Source organism: Vigna umbellata, chromosome 5 (genome assembly GCF_029865625.1).
Source record: "Vigna umbellata cultivar VRB3 chromosome 5, Vumbellata_1.0, whole genome shotgun sequence".
Taxonomy (NCBI): Eukaryota; Viridiplantae; Streptophyta; class Magnoliopsida; order Fabales; family Fabaceae; genus Vigna; species Vigna umbellata.
In genome coordinates this window covers 63,939,024-63,956,218 of record NC_142169.1, presented here as the reverse complement: position 1 = coordinate 63,956,218, position 17,195 = coordinate 63,939,024, and the positions used below count along the sequence as shown (strand labels likewise).

General features: G+C 31.3%; 2 protein-coding genes across 5 annotated transcripts; both read left to right on the top strand.

Annotated features, from left to right (window-relative positions):
• The first annotated feature begins 2,528 nt into the window (after window positions 1-2,528).
• Window positions 2,529-8,486, top strand: LOC124848658 (calcineurin B-like protein 2). 4 transcript variants are annotated; one of them, XM_088115981.1, is made up of 9 exons: window positions 2,529-2,680; window positions 4,913-5,070; window positions 5,614-5,696; window positions 5,830-5,889; window positions 6,173-6,281; window positions 6,433-6,485; window positions 7,020-7,100; window positions 7,586-7,698; window positions 8,010-8,486. In XM_088115981.1, the coding sequence occupies exons 2-9, from the start codon at window positions 4,944-4,946 to the stop codon at window positions 8,065-8,067; spliced, it is 684 nt and encodes a 227-aa protein (XP_087972107.1). In that variant the 5' UTR covers window positions 2,529-2,680; window positions 4,913-4,943; the 3' UTR covers window positions 8,068-8,486. The 4 variants fall into 4 exon arrangements, with proteins under 4 accessions (XP_087972107.1, XP_087972105.1, XP_087972108.1 ...); XM_088115979.1 differs by having other exon boundaries at window positions 5,827-5,889; XM_088115980.1 differs by lacking the exon at window positions 2,529-2,680 and adding an exon at window positions 2,750-3,828 and having other exon boundaries at window positions 5,827-5,889.
• Window positions 8,487-9,887: 1,401 nt separating this feature from the next.
• LOC124848619 (DNA-directed RNA polymerases IV and V subunit 4) lies at window positions 9,888-13,403 on the top strand. The gene is made up of 11 exons (XM_047326342.2): window positions 9,888-9,982; window positions 10,190-10,254; window positions 11,169-11,246; window positions 11,358-11,417; window positions 11,593-11,670; window positions 11,872-11,983; window positions 12,087-12,164; window positions 12,341-12,374; window positions 12,463-12,531; window positions 13,034-13,135; window positions 13,219-13,403. Exons 2-10 carry the CDS (start codon window positions 10,209-10,211, stop codon window positions 13,106-13,108), a joined length of 630 nt encoding a protein of 209 aa, XP_047182298.1. The 5' UTR covers window positions 9,888-9,982; window positions 10,190-10,208; the 3' UTR covers window positions 13,109-13,135; window positions 13,219-13,403.
• The last annotated feature ends 3,792 nt before the right edge of the window (window positions 13,404-17,195 follow it).

Here is a 17,195-nt window from a genome sequence, read left to right as displayed (position 1 = left end):
CAACATTATCAAAAGATTTTGGCCAAAACTAAATTACTATTATGTTAGTATCTCATTAACTATATTATCATCAAAATATATTTAATTAATATTGTTAAATACTAATTCAACAAGTGCTATATTAATGGAATTATTAATCAGTATTTTTACCTATTTAATAATGATCTATTTTTTTAATTGTTTACATGCAATATAGAACTTATTTTATCAATATGAACATAAAATGATGACAGACAGACCAAATCAATTCATATAGCCAACCTATCAAAACTTTTCAAATAATCTAAATTATAGAAGTTTTGTGTTAGTATATAGTAAATATTTAATATATTATTAAAAGTATATTTATCAATACTGTTTAAATACTTATTGAGCAATGGTTATATTAAATAAATATCAATAATTTTCTTACCAATTTAACGATTTTTAAATTGCTTACTCGATTTAATAATACATAGACGTTTTTTATCAGTCAGAAACATACTTAGTAAAAAACAGAATATTGAAATCACTTCAAATTGTAAACAATTGTCCATAACGTTTTTTTCTTTAAATAATTAGTTTTATTTTTTTTGTGTGAACATTTCTTTTTCTTTATATTTATCATCTTAAACAGTTCACAAAATGGAAAGATAAATGTCACAGTATATAACAGTAGTTACATTAAATTAAGGGCTAAATATGTTTTTTTCCCTTAATTTTAGTGAAAATTGAAATTAGTTCTTTTTCAAAACTTTGGTCTAATTTAGTCTCAAACTTTAAAAATGTGTGAATTTAGTCCTTTTAACTAAATTTTGCTAGGTTTATTTGATGTTTCAGGTGCGTTTCATGATAGCATTTGAGTTGTTTATACCGTTTAAGACATTTTTGCTTCAATGTTAACTAAAAGGATTAAATTAGTCCAAAGTTTTGAAGAGGGACTAATTCCAATTTTGATTAAAAGTTAAGGGATAAAAACATATTTAATCCTTACTTTAATATATCATACATTTACAGCAAATTATATTAATATTATTTTTAATTTGACCACATTAAATTAAAAAAACCATTTTCAGGCATTGCATATTTTTTACATTTTCATTTGTCATATATTTATTTATTATTTTTTTTTTGTATAATTTAATGTTTATATTCAGAAATTAAAAAAGACAATATTTTAAGACAGTAATTATTTTTATTCTGATTTAACATTTTCTGCATAGCAAATTAATAAAAAACTATGAATATAAAAGAAAGTAGTTAACAAGAGACAAGTCGCTAATATATTTTTAATTAATCTCTTCTCTAAGAAAATAGTTCACTAATGCTATTTTATTATTATATTTAATAATAATTTGACACACTAAAAGTCATACGTTTTTTTACTTAATAAGCTCATAATTACTTTTGAATAATCTGCTAAATAGGCTGACAAGTGAGAAGAAAACTTGATAACTAGAACAAAATTGTGTCACTCCAGCAAGTTGGTGAAGTGTAAAATTTAGTTGTCGACAAAAACAACCTCATTTGAAAGAAATAACTAATTTATTTATTTATTATAAAAATCATATTTGTAACATTATTTTTGGTTGATTATTTTTTTCATATAAAAACTATTCTTTTTTTAAATTAGACATCATAATAAAGTTTTTTTGACATACATGTCATGTTCACATTCTTAAAATTCATAATCTTTTACAATCACAATAAAATTTATTAAAAAAATACAAAAATATGGATAATCACACTAAATTCAGAATAAAAATTATATTCTATAAAACATAGATAAACTATATTTATTATAAAAAGATTTAAATAAATATCTAAAAAAAATTAAACGATTTATATTATTTTTTATAAATGAAAATTATCCATATAATAATTTTCTTCACGTAAATATAAGAAATTTGAACTAGATATACATACAAAAGTTTAAACAACAATGTTATTTCTTTTTAAGATACCAAAAAACCACTTATTAAAAAAAACATAATATATTAAAAAATCCTAATTTCACAAGTCACACTCACCTTAAACCAATTAATACATCAAACTTGTCATATTATTTTGATAAATGAAATCACTCCAACCTTTTTAAGAAAAAAAATTAGTGCTTTTTAATTTAACATAAATTTATACTGAAATTATGAACTTAAAATTCATCTCACAGTAATTAATATATCTAAAAGAGAATATAGAACATTGTTAACAGAAACATTTAGTATTTGCAATCATCATCAGTATTATCAAATGATTATTACTTAGTTCAACTACCAAAAAAAAAACTGAAACAACCAGTCAAAGAACCACATGTCACTGGTTATGAAGCAGCTAAGCCATAGCAGTGAAATTTCTTTCTTCCAATTTTTTTTATTTTTCTCTCCTCTCCAATTTTTTTTCAATTTTGCAAGCTATTTAACAAAACAATTTTTATTCTTTTATCAGGACACAACAAAAGAAAGAAGATATTTTTTTTTCAAAATTATCTTTTATGGATCCATGGCTTTCAATATTTCTATTAGTCACCTTTTTGCCAAGGACGTTGATTAGTAAAAACCCAGCAATTAATGAAAAAACATTTCTTTGAAAAATAAATATAAATACACACAAACAAAAAATTGTTTCTCCCATTGAGTTTCATAGTAAAGCACACAGACAAAAACATGTCCATTTCTTCTGTTTTCTCTGGTTTTTCTGAAAGGTAAACCCCACTACTCCATTTCACTCAGTTCTGCAGTGTCTAGTCTTTATGATTTGCAAGTTTTATTTTTGTTTTGTCATTTAATTAATCCAGAGATTTTGAAAGCTTTAACTGTGTGTTGTTTATTCAGCAATCAAAGAAGATGAATCCGATTAATTTTACACTATTCGTGTCACTTATTGTTTTTAAAAGCTTTTCAAAAATGCCATTTTGAAATCTCAATGGGATTCAATTCAGGGCCTCGTGTTGTGTCACGAAGTTCTTGTCTTTCTTGCCTTGCTTGATGCATGTAAAGGAAACGTGAATTTTGTGCCATGTTATTGAACCTGTGATTTTCCATTTATCTGGTTTTCAGAGTCACTTTTAGTTTTTTCTTTTGTCAATAACTGTGCTCACCTCTAAGTTAGCTTTTGGCCCAGTTTATCGAGAGAATGAGTTCATGTGCGTGTTTATTCAAGATCATGTTTCTGCTTTCCATGGTTGTGGTTGTAGAATATTTGCTTAAAGGGGAATTGGGTGAAACTCTTTGATGGGGTCTGCAATGATTTTAAGTAATGAAAGCAACTATTGTTAAACTATTCGACTTTAAAGGGTGGAATATGGGACTGTTTGGTAGGTCTGGTACAAAGATTTTTCTTGACTTGTTGAATTCTCAAGAAAGACAACGAGTACGTGGTTGAATAACAAATTTCTGGATGGCGAAACCAGAAATTTGTTCTAGCTATTTACTGCATGGAAATATTTTGCATGGGTGTGCACATGCTTCAATTATCGATCTACGATATAACATATTTTCTTCTTTTTTGTTTTTTGGATTGACTGTACGAGTAATTGCATATTAAATTCAATAATTCGTGTGATGATGAAGGTAGGTAGAAGGCTTCCTTTAATGGTTGCTGAAATGGAATGTAAATCAGATAATTTATGATTGTATTGGTTTTGGCTGATATTCCAGGATTCAAGCAAACATTTACTTGTAGTTATATCATTATAGATGCATTTCTTGTCTTACAATATAATTAGTTTTCTCCTCTTGGACTAGAAGGAAACACTTGAAGCTGTCTATCTTATATACCTTCTTTTTGTCTGGGCCTCTTGTCTTGTGTGAGTGGTGATGGAGTAAAGGGGAATTTTCAGAGGGAATTTATGTGAGTGTTAATTCTTTGATTAAAAGATTTCTCTTGTTTTTGCCGATTTCATTACAGGGTGTGGTTCTATTGCTTGTGTTTTTTATGGTTAGTGTTATGTCGAATTTAGTATACCATGTTTGTGCTTAGCTTATCTGCAATGTTGTTTGAATATACTACGGGTAATTGTTTTCTGTGACATTTTGTTTGCATTCCTATTGGTAGTGTACTCATAAACATGGTGAATATTCGGTATGGTAGTGTTCAAGATGAAAATATAAAACCTTGGCCAGGAGTAGTGTATCACTTCCTCTGCCTCTGTCTCATCTGCATCAACTAGCACTCCATGCTTGTTTTTCAATCATTATGTGTATATCAATGCCCTTCTCCCTTTTGGAATAATATTTTTGTGAAACCTAGTATTGTAGACAGATTCCATCCTTTTCATTCCTGAAATCGTATCTATAATATGTTTATTAAAATACAACAAACAATCTTTATTATGATGTAACTAATATGAGATGCTACTTCAACTTTGTGTTGCACCTTTTTCATTTAATAGCGAGTACTCACATAAATTGTTAAACATTGGGATGTGAATTTCAAGTTTATGGTAGTAAATGCAACCATAATTTGGAATTTGTATAAATATTATTAAAATCGTTAATGGTGTTTACCTTATTAATTCAATGCCATTCAAACATGTGTGCTTTGAGTGTCCTCATTTTTCTGTGTATGTTGACAAATGTCTTAGGACTGGTAAATCAGTTCCCAGGTGTATGTTCAATTTGGTTGTCCGTTGTTTCATATTTTACATCTCGTTTTAATTAATCAGTTCTTTCCCCCTATCTCTGGTCTTTCTTTTTACCCCTTGCCCATGGGCATATGAAGAAACAACCTAGACCGAGAAAATGTAGGTGATAATAAAAATTTCACCATAAGTTTTTGTACAGTATTCCTTCTGCTTCTATAATCTTTCTGTGTGCTTGGGTTATTTTGGTTAAAAGAATTGTTTTATTTATTAAGTACTATGGTTGGAGTTTTTCTTTCATGATACAAGCACTTTTTATTGATGTTACTTTTTCTTTTTTGTGGGGATTTCCAGCTATGGAATGTTTTGACATCTGGAAAAGATCATGGTTCAGTGCTTTGATGGATTAAAGCAGTTGTATACTGCTGTGATAAGCTTTTGTGCTGCTGATCTGTCCCAGCAGCAGCCCAGAGGTTTAGGAAATCCAGAAGCACTTGCAAGAGAAACAGTGTGTATGTTATTATCTCCGTTTTTTTTTTCCATTTTATGATATTTGGAACTTTCGTGTGATTTTTAATTGGAATTGGAATAGATTGGAACTTTAATTTCGTACATAGTATTTGTAAACTAAAATACTTCAATTTCGTATTTCTATTCCTCCAAATAGCACTGATAGAATATAGTTCCTATTCCAATTTATTATCACCGTATATAGTATTTTGCACCAATCTATTCCCATTCTATAATTAGAACCCTCAACTTGGAGAGTGAAAGTCTCACTCACTCGATTAAGCTTTTTAGCACTCTCTTCTCTCTCCATGGAAGTGCATTTCACACACTATTTTCAAAAGTAGAAAAAAATATTTTCCTCTCTCCTTGGGAGGTGCCATGCACGAATATTAAACTGAACAAAAGTGGTAATAAAGACAGTGGCCTTTTCAAGGCCTTTGAAGACTCTGATGTTGGACTGAAATGGATCTGTATACTAACCTTTAGCACTCTCTACTTATCCTTTTATTAAGACTTGGAACCTAACTTCTTTTATTTAAATGCAGTTAGTGTAAGTGAGATTGAAGCACTGTATGAACTATTCAAGAAGATCAGCAGTGCAGTAATTGACGATGGACTAATTACTAAGGTTGGTAATTTTGTATCATGCTCAGTGCTTCCATAATGTTTTTATAATTATATTTATCTTTTCAACCTCTTGGAACAATGAAATTATTTCTATCATATCCATAAAATAAAAATTGCTCTGTTTTACATAGCAGGATGAATTTCAGTTGGCCTTGTTTAAGACAACCAAGAAAGAGAGCTTATTTGCGGATAGGGTTCGTAAAATATTTAATTTCTTGTGGTGTTCTCTTTAAATTGTTTTAACCTTTCCTACTCAAGGAAATGAATAAAGATTACACAAAACCAGTGAAGTATTTTGATTATTTTTTTTTTTGGAAAATTCAACTCTTCCAATATAGTTTACCTATAGTTTGTTATTTGGGCGATGTCATGATCCACTTACTTTGAACTTAGTTACATGCCATATACATTTGATATGACCCCTTTTTACAAATGTATTTGCCCCATTCATGATTTTTTATTGTTTAAATTTTGTAGGTGTTTGACTTGTTTGACACAAAGCATCAGGGGATACTTGATTTCAAAGAGTTTGCACTTGCTCTTTCTATTTTTCATCCCAATGCACCAATCAATGATAAGATTGAGTGTAAGCAACTAATATTTCTTAAGACTCTAGATATCTTGTAGCCAACAACAATTATTAAGGATTAGAAAGGAAAGAGTATTTTTAGAATTATAATTATCTGTTATTGATATTTATATGCTTGGTGGGGATTCCTAACTTTCCCTTTTTGCAGTTTCATTCCAATTGTATGATCTCAAACAACAAGGATTTATAAAGAGACAGGAGGTGATTTAATTTATTCTTATACGACGTTGAATAAATAGAGTTTTGGTCACTCACCATCTCAAACTTAATTACAGAGGAAATTAAAATCATGTTTCAGAACCAAAGATCAAAGTTTTGTAATTTGTTTCATTGTTCCTTGGAATTGGTTTGTTCCAACATGCTTTTGGAATCAGTATGTGCATGTATTAGATATGTGATAGAATCACGAAAAGGACAACTGGAAACAAGACTCCGTGTAGTAAATCTGTATTGCTTTATTTCCAATTCTGCACCTACCAATGTAAAAGGCATAGAAATGGCTTAGAATGTTACAACATATTTTCCCCAGAGGTTGTTCGAGAGAACCTCACTCTCCACAATAATCCGGAACTTTTCCTTCTCTTCCTCCCAAAAAAACCCCTGCTCACTTCCTAATAAGACTATTTATAATAGTCTGTTACAGTTATGTAATTACAACTATACTAACTACCTTCTCTTTTCCTTCTTTTGTAAAATGTATCAAACCTATCAATATACTCGTTTTTCTATGTGTAGTTGAAACAAATGGTGGTGGCTACTCTAGCCGAAGCTGGCATGAGTCTTGCAGATGACGTGATTGAAAGCATTATTGACAAGGTATTCTTTATCTGACAACTTCAACGTATATTTCTAATCTTCTGTTCATAAGTCTAGGTATATTGAAGCAGTAATAAGTTCTTTTTTAGTTATTTCTTAGTTTCATTTTATGCTTGGCCCTTTGTTAGTGTGTATGAAATTTATTATCTTTCTCCCTCTTCTTTATAAAACATGTTAGTTCTAGCCAATGCATACTTTGAAAACGAGCAGTATAGGGTAGGAGTTTCTGATAGTTGTCATATCCCAAATTTCACTGTTTAGGTGTTATTTTTGAGAAAGACGTCTGACCTTATTGATCAATGTGACTAATTAGTGTTATTTTCGTCATGTACAGACAAAGTTTCAAGTTTGTACATAATTTCTCTGCTAGATAAAGCATACTAAACATGTTATTGTTGATTTGATGATTATGACATGCCAAGTCATTCTTTTGCTGTTACAATCTTCTCCATTCAGCTTTCACTAACATTTCTAAAACTAATCAGACATTTGAGGAAGCGGATACAAAACATGATGGGAAGATTGACAAGGAAGAATGGCGAAACCTTGTCTTGCATCATCCTTCCCTTCTTAAAAATATGACTCTTCAGTATCTTAAGTGAGTTTCCTCTTGTTACTAACAATCAAATCTTGATACTTTATATTTGCACGCTTGCATGTTAATTTGTTTGTGTTTGCACGTACATACCTCTTTCTATTTGTTAACATGTAGAAACTCAATCTATTTGTTTTGAAATGATTCAGAAATCAAGACTTTGGACTATATAATATGTAAACAAGCCTGACTTGACTTTGATTGTCTTGGTTGTCCATATTATGCATACAGTGTTTGGTAGTTTGGTTGAACCTTGATTCACATTTTGTTATAAAGCTTAAGCATCTAACATCTCTGAAACTGTTTATTGGCAGAGATATTACAACTACATTTCCCAGTTTTGTATTTCATTCACAAGTTGACGATGTTTGAGGCAACTACATTATCTGTGTCTGTTTATTGGTCTTACTGAAAATGCTCCTGCTTCCCTAGAGACGGATGGAATGCTGTGAGAGATATGGTTGAAATGGAAATGCTTTGTTTTTTGTTTTCATTGAATTGAACTTTGGCTTCCTTTTTGGGTAGATAAGGTTTGTATATGGAATAAATGGACTATCATTGATTTGTTCATTAGGAATGAACGCAGAAGAGGATATAAGGTACACAATATTTACAGAGATAGCAGCAGGAACTTTTGGATAGAAATATATTTGCCATTATGGCTTGTAGATGGTTCTGATGAGCTGGGAAGACATCAACTAGCTTAGGTACAGAGTTTAGAATTTTTGGTTCAAAATGTTGCAGGTTTTAGCCCCTCTGTCTTAAATGGTTAAAACCAACATTTCACTTTCTATTATCTCTCTTGGGTTTTTAAATAGGTAATAAATAGTAAAGAAAAATATTAGTAATATATTATTGTTAAAATAATTATTATTATAATACAAATAGTAATAACAGTAGTAATCAGAAGAAGAATAAAAATCATAACAATGAGAATACTAATAAAAATAATAATATAATAAACAAAAATCAAGAATAAAATAATAATAATAATAATAATAATAATAATAATAATAATAATAATAATAATAATAATAATAATAATAATAATAATAATAATAATAACAGTAACAGTAAAAATAATAAGAAGAAGGTAATACTAGTAATAATAGGAAAATAATAAGAATAACAATATAATATCGACATTAATATAATAATCACAAAGAGTCACCTCTCAAAAAACCTATGTTATTGACACGTTAACTTTCTACGATTATCAAATACAATTCTTTCTAACACCACAATTTAGATATAGGAATTTTTATTGAATTTCACAATATTTTTCTTTATAAGAATATGATAATTAATAGAGTTAAGATAATCTTTTCCTTTTAATATGCATCATAAAGTCACTTGTCACAGTATTTTCTCATTGAAATAATTATATTTAATAACATATACAATGTCAATAACTCTTACATGCATCTTCTCATTTTAAAATCTCAAACTCATTGAATTTTTTCACCAAACAATCAGTCTTAGCGAGTTATTCCTGAAGATATATTTGCTCATGGACGGCTTTCCTCTAAAAATATATTTAGTCTCGTTTTGTCTTTTCATTTCAAAATTTGATTTGTTTTTACCCAAATAACATAATATGTGAAATTATTATCCAAATAATAGTGTAACGTTTTAATAAAACAAAAAATAATGATAAAAAAATATATTAAATGTTCCAAACCAGAACTTTATGGAATAAATATATTACAAAACTCATTCATATGTTTAATATAAAACTAGTTTTACATTTATAATATTTTTTAAAATATTATATAATTTATTAATAAAAGTTTTTTTAAAACTTTTTTATAACTATTGAATTTAACATAATTTTACTCTAGAATGTAAATTCTAATTAAATTTATTTAATATATTTTTATTTCATATGATAAGGAATGGAAAATTCTAAATTAGTCCGAAAAATAATGATTTAAATGAACATAGTTGGAGATAAATTTATCTGAAGCTAGTAATAAAATGATTTTTATATATGCAATTGGTTATCAGTTTTATTTTATTAATAAATTCATTTTTTATTTTATTTTATTATTTAAATTTTTTAATTAATTTTTTCATTTTAATATTTTCTTATCTAGTGGATACATAGAATATGTTTATAGTAATTCATATAAAAACAGTGCCACCTGGGACTGTAAAAGCCTACACATCTTTCTATAATACATTGTGTTGTTTCAGACTCTCATCTCTCAACACAAATTCTCGTTTTCTTATTCTTCTTCATTCCCTGTTCCCATTTTTCCTCCCCAGCATCTTTGCTCATTCTGTGGTAAGTGAAGCTTAGCATACTGTTCCTCACTAACCCATGTTTTCCTTTTCAGTAAAACTGTCTCACATGCCACCAAAATCCTTTCTTTTTCAAAATCTGAATTCAATCACGTTCCCACTTACACTCTGAACCCTCCAACACCACTTGCTTTTGCGATCATTAGGTTGTTTGTTTTACCTGCATTGTTCTCTGTTTGATATTTTGTAGGGTGAAGCGAGTTTTTGCGATGTCGGAGAAAGGAGGAAAGGGCGCTTCTCTATTAAGCAAAGGGGGTATGTGTTGGATTGGACATTCCATTGCTTTCGGTTTTACCCTCAATTTTTTTTTTTCTCTCTTTGTCTTCTGGGTATTTGGTTTTCTCTCTGTGGTTTGAATTTTCTGACTGGTGTATTGGTCAACATGCACAAATATAAGGTCGGGTTTTGAGTCTTTTGACACCGAGGACCGATGTTGATGCTGCTGGTCTCTTGGGAAATTATGATGTTTACTCGGTTGTCAGATATCATATGGTGGAACTGATTTTCTGATTGAAATGCATTTGTGCCCACACTTTTTTTTTTTTTTTAATTTAAAATTTAGGGGGAGGGGTGGAGTTCAAAGAGCTTACAATCATACTTACAATTACTTTATTTGGGAGAGATGAATGGGGTTGTAATACGTGAATTGTTAGATGCAAATTTGGGTTTGCTTCCACCCCTTTCGTTGATGTCTTTATCCTTTGATTTTGCATATGCTGTTTTGTGCCCTTATATCTTAGGGTTCATATATGGTTTGGAAAACAAAGTTATGTCCATTTTTTTCTTAATTACAGAAATGGTGTGCTGTTTCCACATTGGTTCTGTATTAAAAGAGTTGCTCAGGAAACAGTGAAAACAGACAAATGAAAATAATGAAAAGTTGATTTCATTATCTCGTGTACAATGTTTTCAAAATAGAGGACAAAATGAAAGTAAGGTGGTATTTTTATAATAAAACGTAAGACACAGAAAACGCGTTTTAAAACCAGATTACCCTAAATATTTTTGTTTGTTTTTATTATTGATTTGGGATTCTGTTTGGATAACATAAAACTTGTGCTCGTTTTGCCTTCATTAACCAGGAGCACATGATGGGTGGTAGTATTTTAAACCAGTTTGTGATTTAAGCATTTAACTAATCATTTTTTTTTCTGCTTTGTCCCTGGTAGGACTAGGATCCATGAAAGGGAAAGATGACAGTGCGACAAAATCAGCGAAAGGGAGGAGGGTTCAGTTTTCTAAAGATGGTTAGCTTCATTATTATACATCGTAGTACTGCTTTTCAGTGAAGTATGGAAATACTAAAGCTTCTTTGTACAATCACCTTACTGAAATTATTGCTTGATTTTCTATTATAGGTCCATATGAATCTGGAATAAGTAGTAGTTCACCCATTTCACTAAAATCTGTTGGAAAAGGTGAGGGTGTAATTCCTGAAGTTCTTATTGTATTCATCAGTTTGGTAACATTGCATTTGACCACATGTTCAGCATGATCTTTAAATTGATTGCTGGTTATTCTTTTGATCTCTTAATCATGTTCCTTTTTAGTGGATTGTTGTTTTTTATTATTTTCATGGTGATTTTATTAAAGGAGGAAAAGGAGATAAGGTTGCAAATGGAGGAAAGAGCTCTCAGTCAAAAGACTCACAATCATCAGAACTGGATCAAAGTTGGTGCTTGTCTTCATTGTCTCTTGTGTGTTTTTTCGTTTAGTTATTGTAAATCAGTATACTATTAATTTGTACTTGTATTACAGTCGCCTTGTGATTTAACCATTTAGGTTAAGCGACCATATGACCTTATTCTCTATTGCATGAGATCATACTTTGCCTCCTATTATCAACCGTACTATTTCTTGGTTGACATGCAGAACTTCCAGAAAATATCAAGTGTCTTATGGACTGTGAGGCTGCAGATATTTTACAAGGAATTCAGGACCAGATGGTCATGTTATCTAGAGATTCAACTATCAAAATGCCCACGTGAGGGAGACACAACCTTTTTCTTTTTTATTGAAAATGATCATGATCATTAGAGTAGAAAATCTATTTGAGTGATCTGAATCTCTTTTTTGTCCTGTTTTAGGTCATTTGACAAGGGACTGCAGTATGCCAGAAGCACTAGCAAGTACACAAATGCACAGTCTGTTAGACACGTTCTTGAGTATCCTTAAATTTTTACTCTGGCGTTTGTCTATGCATCTATTGTTGTATAACTTCCGTGGGTGTTTTTTTACTTTATAGACATGAACATGTGTAATTATTTGTTGTTATGCTTTGTGTCAATCTGCTCTCTTTTCTCCACAAATGTTGATGTTCATCTCTTGACTCAAATATCAGACCTCTTGCAAATAATGGTCTCAATGACTGTGAGGTATGATATAGAGCATCTTATTACAATTTCTATTGTCCTTATGTGTTATGTAGCTTTCTTGACAAGTTGACGTCATTACCCACTGCAGACATGTGTGATTGGTAATGTATGCCCAGAATCTGCTGATGAAGTTTTTGCTCTTCTCCCAAGATTGAAGGTATGGTGGAACATTTTCTGTTCCTTTTGTTAAAATCATTAATGGAAGCAGGCTAATGTTTTTTTCTTGATCATGGCAATAAGGTTTTTTCACTATTCATGGGTAAGTGTTTATTAAGAAAAAAATTGTCTTCCTTGTATAAGAAACTGTAGTCGTAATATATAAAAAATCTTGGAATAGAGTGGGTGTCATTTTGATATTGCATACATTGATGATAGTTTAACTAAATACACGTAGTAAGTCATGTGTGGAGTTTGGCTGTTTTCTTAGCTCATTGTTAGAATGTCACTGACTGACTAGTTGTCTGATTATTAATCCAAAGCTACATTGGTGACCAAGCGAAAATTGCTAGTACTACATTCTTTTTTATTAAATTTCAACCAATTAAGAGTGTTCAACAGAGTGAATTAGAGAGTGTGTTGTAGTACTTCTTGTAACGAATATTATGTCAAATGGGTATGAATGAAAATGCCATCTCACGTTATGTATGTATGTTTTTCAGGGTAAGAGAAACGTTGACAAGGAAGTTCTTAAAGATTCATTGATTGAGCTTGCGAAGCTTAGACAGCCAATGTAGAGCCTAATAATGAAAGAACTTTTATGGGTGAGTATTATTGTTTCATGCACTGATGCAGAACCTTTCTTTGTAAGTGGTATACTTCTCATTGACATTATATTTTATGACAGGTTTTGGCGTGTAGGAGATATGTAGCACATGGAACAGTTTTCAAACTTTACACCTTGTGTAAAACTTCAATGAATCCATGTTTATATTGATTATCAGTTTCTAGTCATATTTCCTACTTGGTTGTACAGATGTCTATTGTAGAACTTGTGCATGACAATTTGATGATTTTGCATTGACAAGACCATGGATGGATCTTGTATATGCCTATGGTTTGACAGAAAGAACCTACAGATTAAGAAAGTTTCTACACACACTAACATGGGAGTCATGTGCCCGAAACTACAATTATCTGCATGAAATAATTTCTAGAAGGAAATTAAAGGATATTGATAACTAATTCTAAAAGTATTTGAACCAAATTAATACAAATAAACTCGATTCGGGACAGATATAGAGATAGTTTCAATATTTTGTTGGTTAGAACCAGTGATGATAGAACCGGAAAGTAGATTTTTCTCTTTATGACAATAATGATTTATTTTTATTGAATATAAAATCCTTTTCAACCTGCTTTAGCTTGTTTTAATGTAAATTTCCATGAATACTATATCATAAAAAAACAAAATTGGTGGGTCAGTCCACCAACCGTAATCCTGCAACTCAGATTATAAATTTCAAACCGTTTTCAATTGACAAACCAGTTGGGCCTAATTGTTTTTTAATTGAGCTGACTGACCAGAGATAAACGGCCCAATTGGCCCATTTTGCCTTTCCTATATAAAAGTAGCTAAAAAGATTGATAATACTTTTTAATTCAAATTATGATATTACATGATCATTCATATGTAATTTGTGGTCTTTCAAATATATAATTTAAGCCATTTATAAAAGAATAATTACTGATAAATTGAATTCTTAATTTATTTATATGAACTCAATAATATTAATTCACATATTTATATTTAAAATACTTTTTTATTATTTGTTGGAAACAATGTTTTAAAGCAATAGTTATCTATATAAGCAACTGTTTATCTTGTCTTCTTAAACAGCTCTACTTGAGATATAGGAAGAAACTTTCCTAATCAACTCCATTTGAGATGATTTTGTAACCTTAAAATTCTATTTATAATGAGGTTCATTAGTTTTTATAAAACTATTTAAGAAAGAAAAAAAATATGATTTTCTAGTTGTTAAAGTCTTTCTAATTTATCTTTTTTTAATATGCTATCTTTATATAGAATAATATATTTTAAAATTAGAAAATGAAGAAAATAAAACATTTTAACCTGGAACTAAAATTAAATTAAAAATAAAAACATATTTTATCCTTTAAAATGGTATATTATAGTTATTTTATAGGTTTAATGTCTCGGTAGGTCCCTATTTTCGGCGTGAATTTCAAATAGGTCCCTTTTCTTTTTGGCGTCTCAATTGGGTTCTTTTTTGTGTAAAATTGGAGCAATTAGGGGTCTGCCGTCAAATTAGACAAACGGCCGTTTAAGTTTGCCTACGTGTTATTAAAAATGATTTTGAATTAATTTTTGTATTAAAAAATGGATTTGTTCTTCAAGGGCAAAAAAGGCAAACTGGGGCAAACCCTTTTCTTCTTTTCTTCTTCGATTGGAAGCGCGGTTCTTCTTTTCTTCTTCGATTGGAAGCGCGGAGGGGAAATCCCTTCCGAATGAAGAACTTACAAGAGGTCACGATGCTATTCGCTATCAGGACCGCCGGCGACGACGCCGGTCACCACCAGGGCTTCTCCCAACGCCCCGCTTCACTTCGGGCAAAGCACTCCTGCACCAGCGTCCACAACCGTCGCGACCCCTCGAGATCTCCAGTCAGGCGACCGTTGCGCGACCACGCTCCGTCAAGATAGGACAGCCACCGGCGATGACGGTCACCATAGGAGGAAGATTTACCAGCGTCAACGCGACCTTCTCCTTCTTCGCTCTTCTCCGACAACCTAACTTCACCGTGCTTCTCACTGTTCCTGTTTTTTGACTGTTGGAGACATGAAGAGAAACTCAAAATTTGTTTTGTTTGTGCCCGAGTGGTTCTTGATGGTTCCTAGTGAATACAGGTGAGTAGTGTGAGAAGTGTATGATAGATGATGAAGGCGTTGAGGTGGTTACGGATGAGAGGATTCAAAGGTTGGAGTTTGTATGGTTGCAGTAGGCAGAGACTGGGAAAAAAATCTCTACATAATTGAGCTCAACCGTAATTGCAAACTAACTTTTAAGTGCCTTACTTGAGCTGGCATAATCCAAGAATAAACGAAGCAAACAAACAGAGGGCCAGTGAGAATGTGAACAGAAGTTAGACATTCTATTCCAACAACAATGCCACTTAGTGGTAACCAATGCTTGACCAAAAACGACAATATTAAAGGTTGTATTGAAGTTGAGCAGTTAGAGTGTTGATTCCAGATTTGTTGGGAAAAGAAGGAAAACCAAGGGTTTGCACCTAGCGTCACAGCCGAACGGTATGAGTGCGTATGTGACTGGAGAACGAACGTCCCTAGACGAACGCTACGAACACACAGTACTGCAGCGTGGATGACCGAACGGTATGAGTAACATGTGCGACTGGAGAACGAACGTCCCTAGACGAACGCTACGAACACACAGTACTGCAGCGTGGATGACCGAACGGTATGAGTAACATGTGCGACTGGAGAACGAACGTCCCTAGCCGAACGCTGAAGGAGATGAACAGAGAAAGAGAGAGTAAAACGCACAGAAACAATATTATTCAGTCTGATTTCTTCAAAGTCACATTTACAAGAACAGAGGTTTAGAATTTATACAATGAAAAGGCAACTGGACAGTTAATTATAAACTGTCCTCTCTGAAACAATCATTACAAAACTCTAACACAAAGCTGCCACAGTCCTCTCTTATTTAGGTAATTTCCTAATCTAAACCGAACAAATCTAACCCAGAACTACATAAATCAAGGTAAATCAACAAAAACATAGAAAGCCCTTTGAGAGAAGTATAAGAATGATCCAGTTAAAGGGAAATGAAGCCATACAAGGTACCAAATCACTTCATCTTAGCCTCTGTAAAGAGAACATGACGATTAACCCTAGGATCAAATTTTCGAAACTCAAGCTTCTCTGTGAACTGTCTCGGCTTTCTCTTTTCATAGAAAAATCCAGTGCCGGCAGCAGACACTAGTTTCACAAACATCTGAGCCTTTTTCTTCTTGTCACCCATTCTTTACTCTTGAAAGTGATATCACTATCTATCACAAACGCAAGATCTGTAATGGAGGTGTTGTGAGACGCAAATCTGTGTGGTAGATGTTCGATTCGTCACGCTGCTGCAGGTGCGTAAGGCTGCTCCTTCCACTGTTTGTCGTGGCTAACGCCGGTGAGGTGCGATTGGAGGTTATCAGAGGAATGGCAAAGAGAAGATGATATGAAGAGGATTATATGAAAAGGGTTTGCCCCAGTTTTCCTTTTTTGCCCTTGAAGAACAAATCCATTTTTTAATACAAAAATTAATTCAAAATCATTCTTAATAACACGTAGGCAAACTTAAACGGCCGTTTGTCTAATTTGACGGCAGACCCCTAATTGCTCCAATTTTACACAAAAAAGAACCCAATTGAGACGCCGAAAAGAAAAGGGACCTATTTGAAATTCATGCCGAAAATAGGGACCTACCGAGACATTAAACCTATTTTATACATGTATAATAATAGTAAATGTGAATTTTATCTGTAACTCAATTTTATGAAATTAAACTGTTTATACTTATTTATGTATTTTAAATTTATTTTATATTTGATCAATGTAGGATTTCTAAAAGTTATTTATGTCTAGAACTAAATATTAATAATAATTCAATGATGATTCAATAAATAATTACATTTCAATCCAACAAATCACTTTGTAACAGACTTGTTACTACGAGTGAATTTAAATTCTACTTAAGCTTATAAAATTGTCCTTCTAAAATAATATTTATACCCGTTTATATACTATGAATATTTGTGGAGAATTAGTTATTATGCAGAGAAGGAAAAA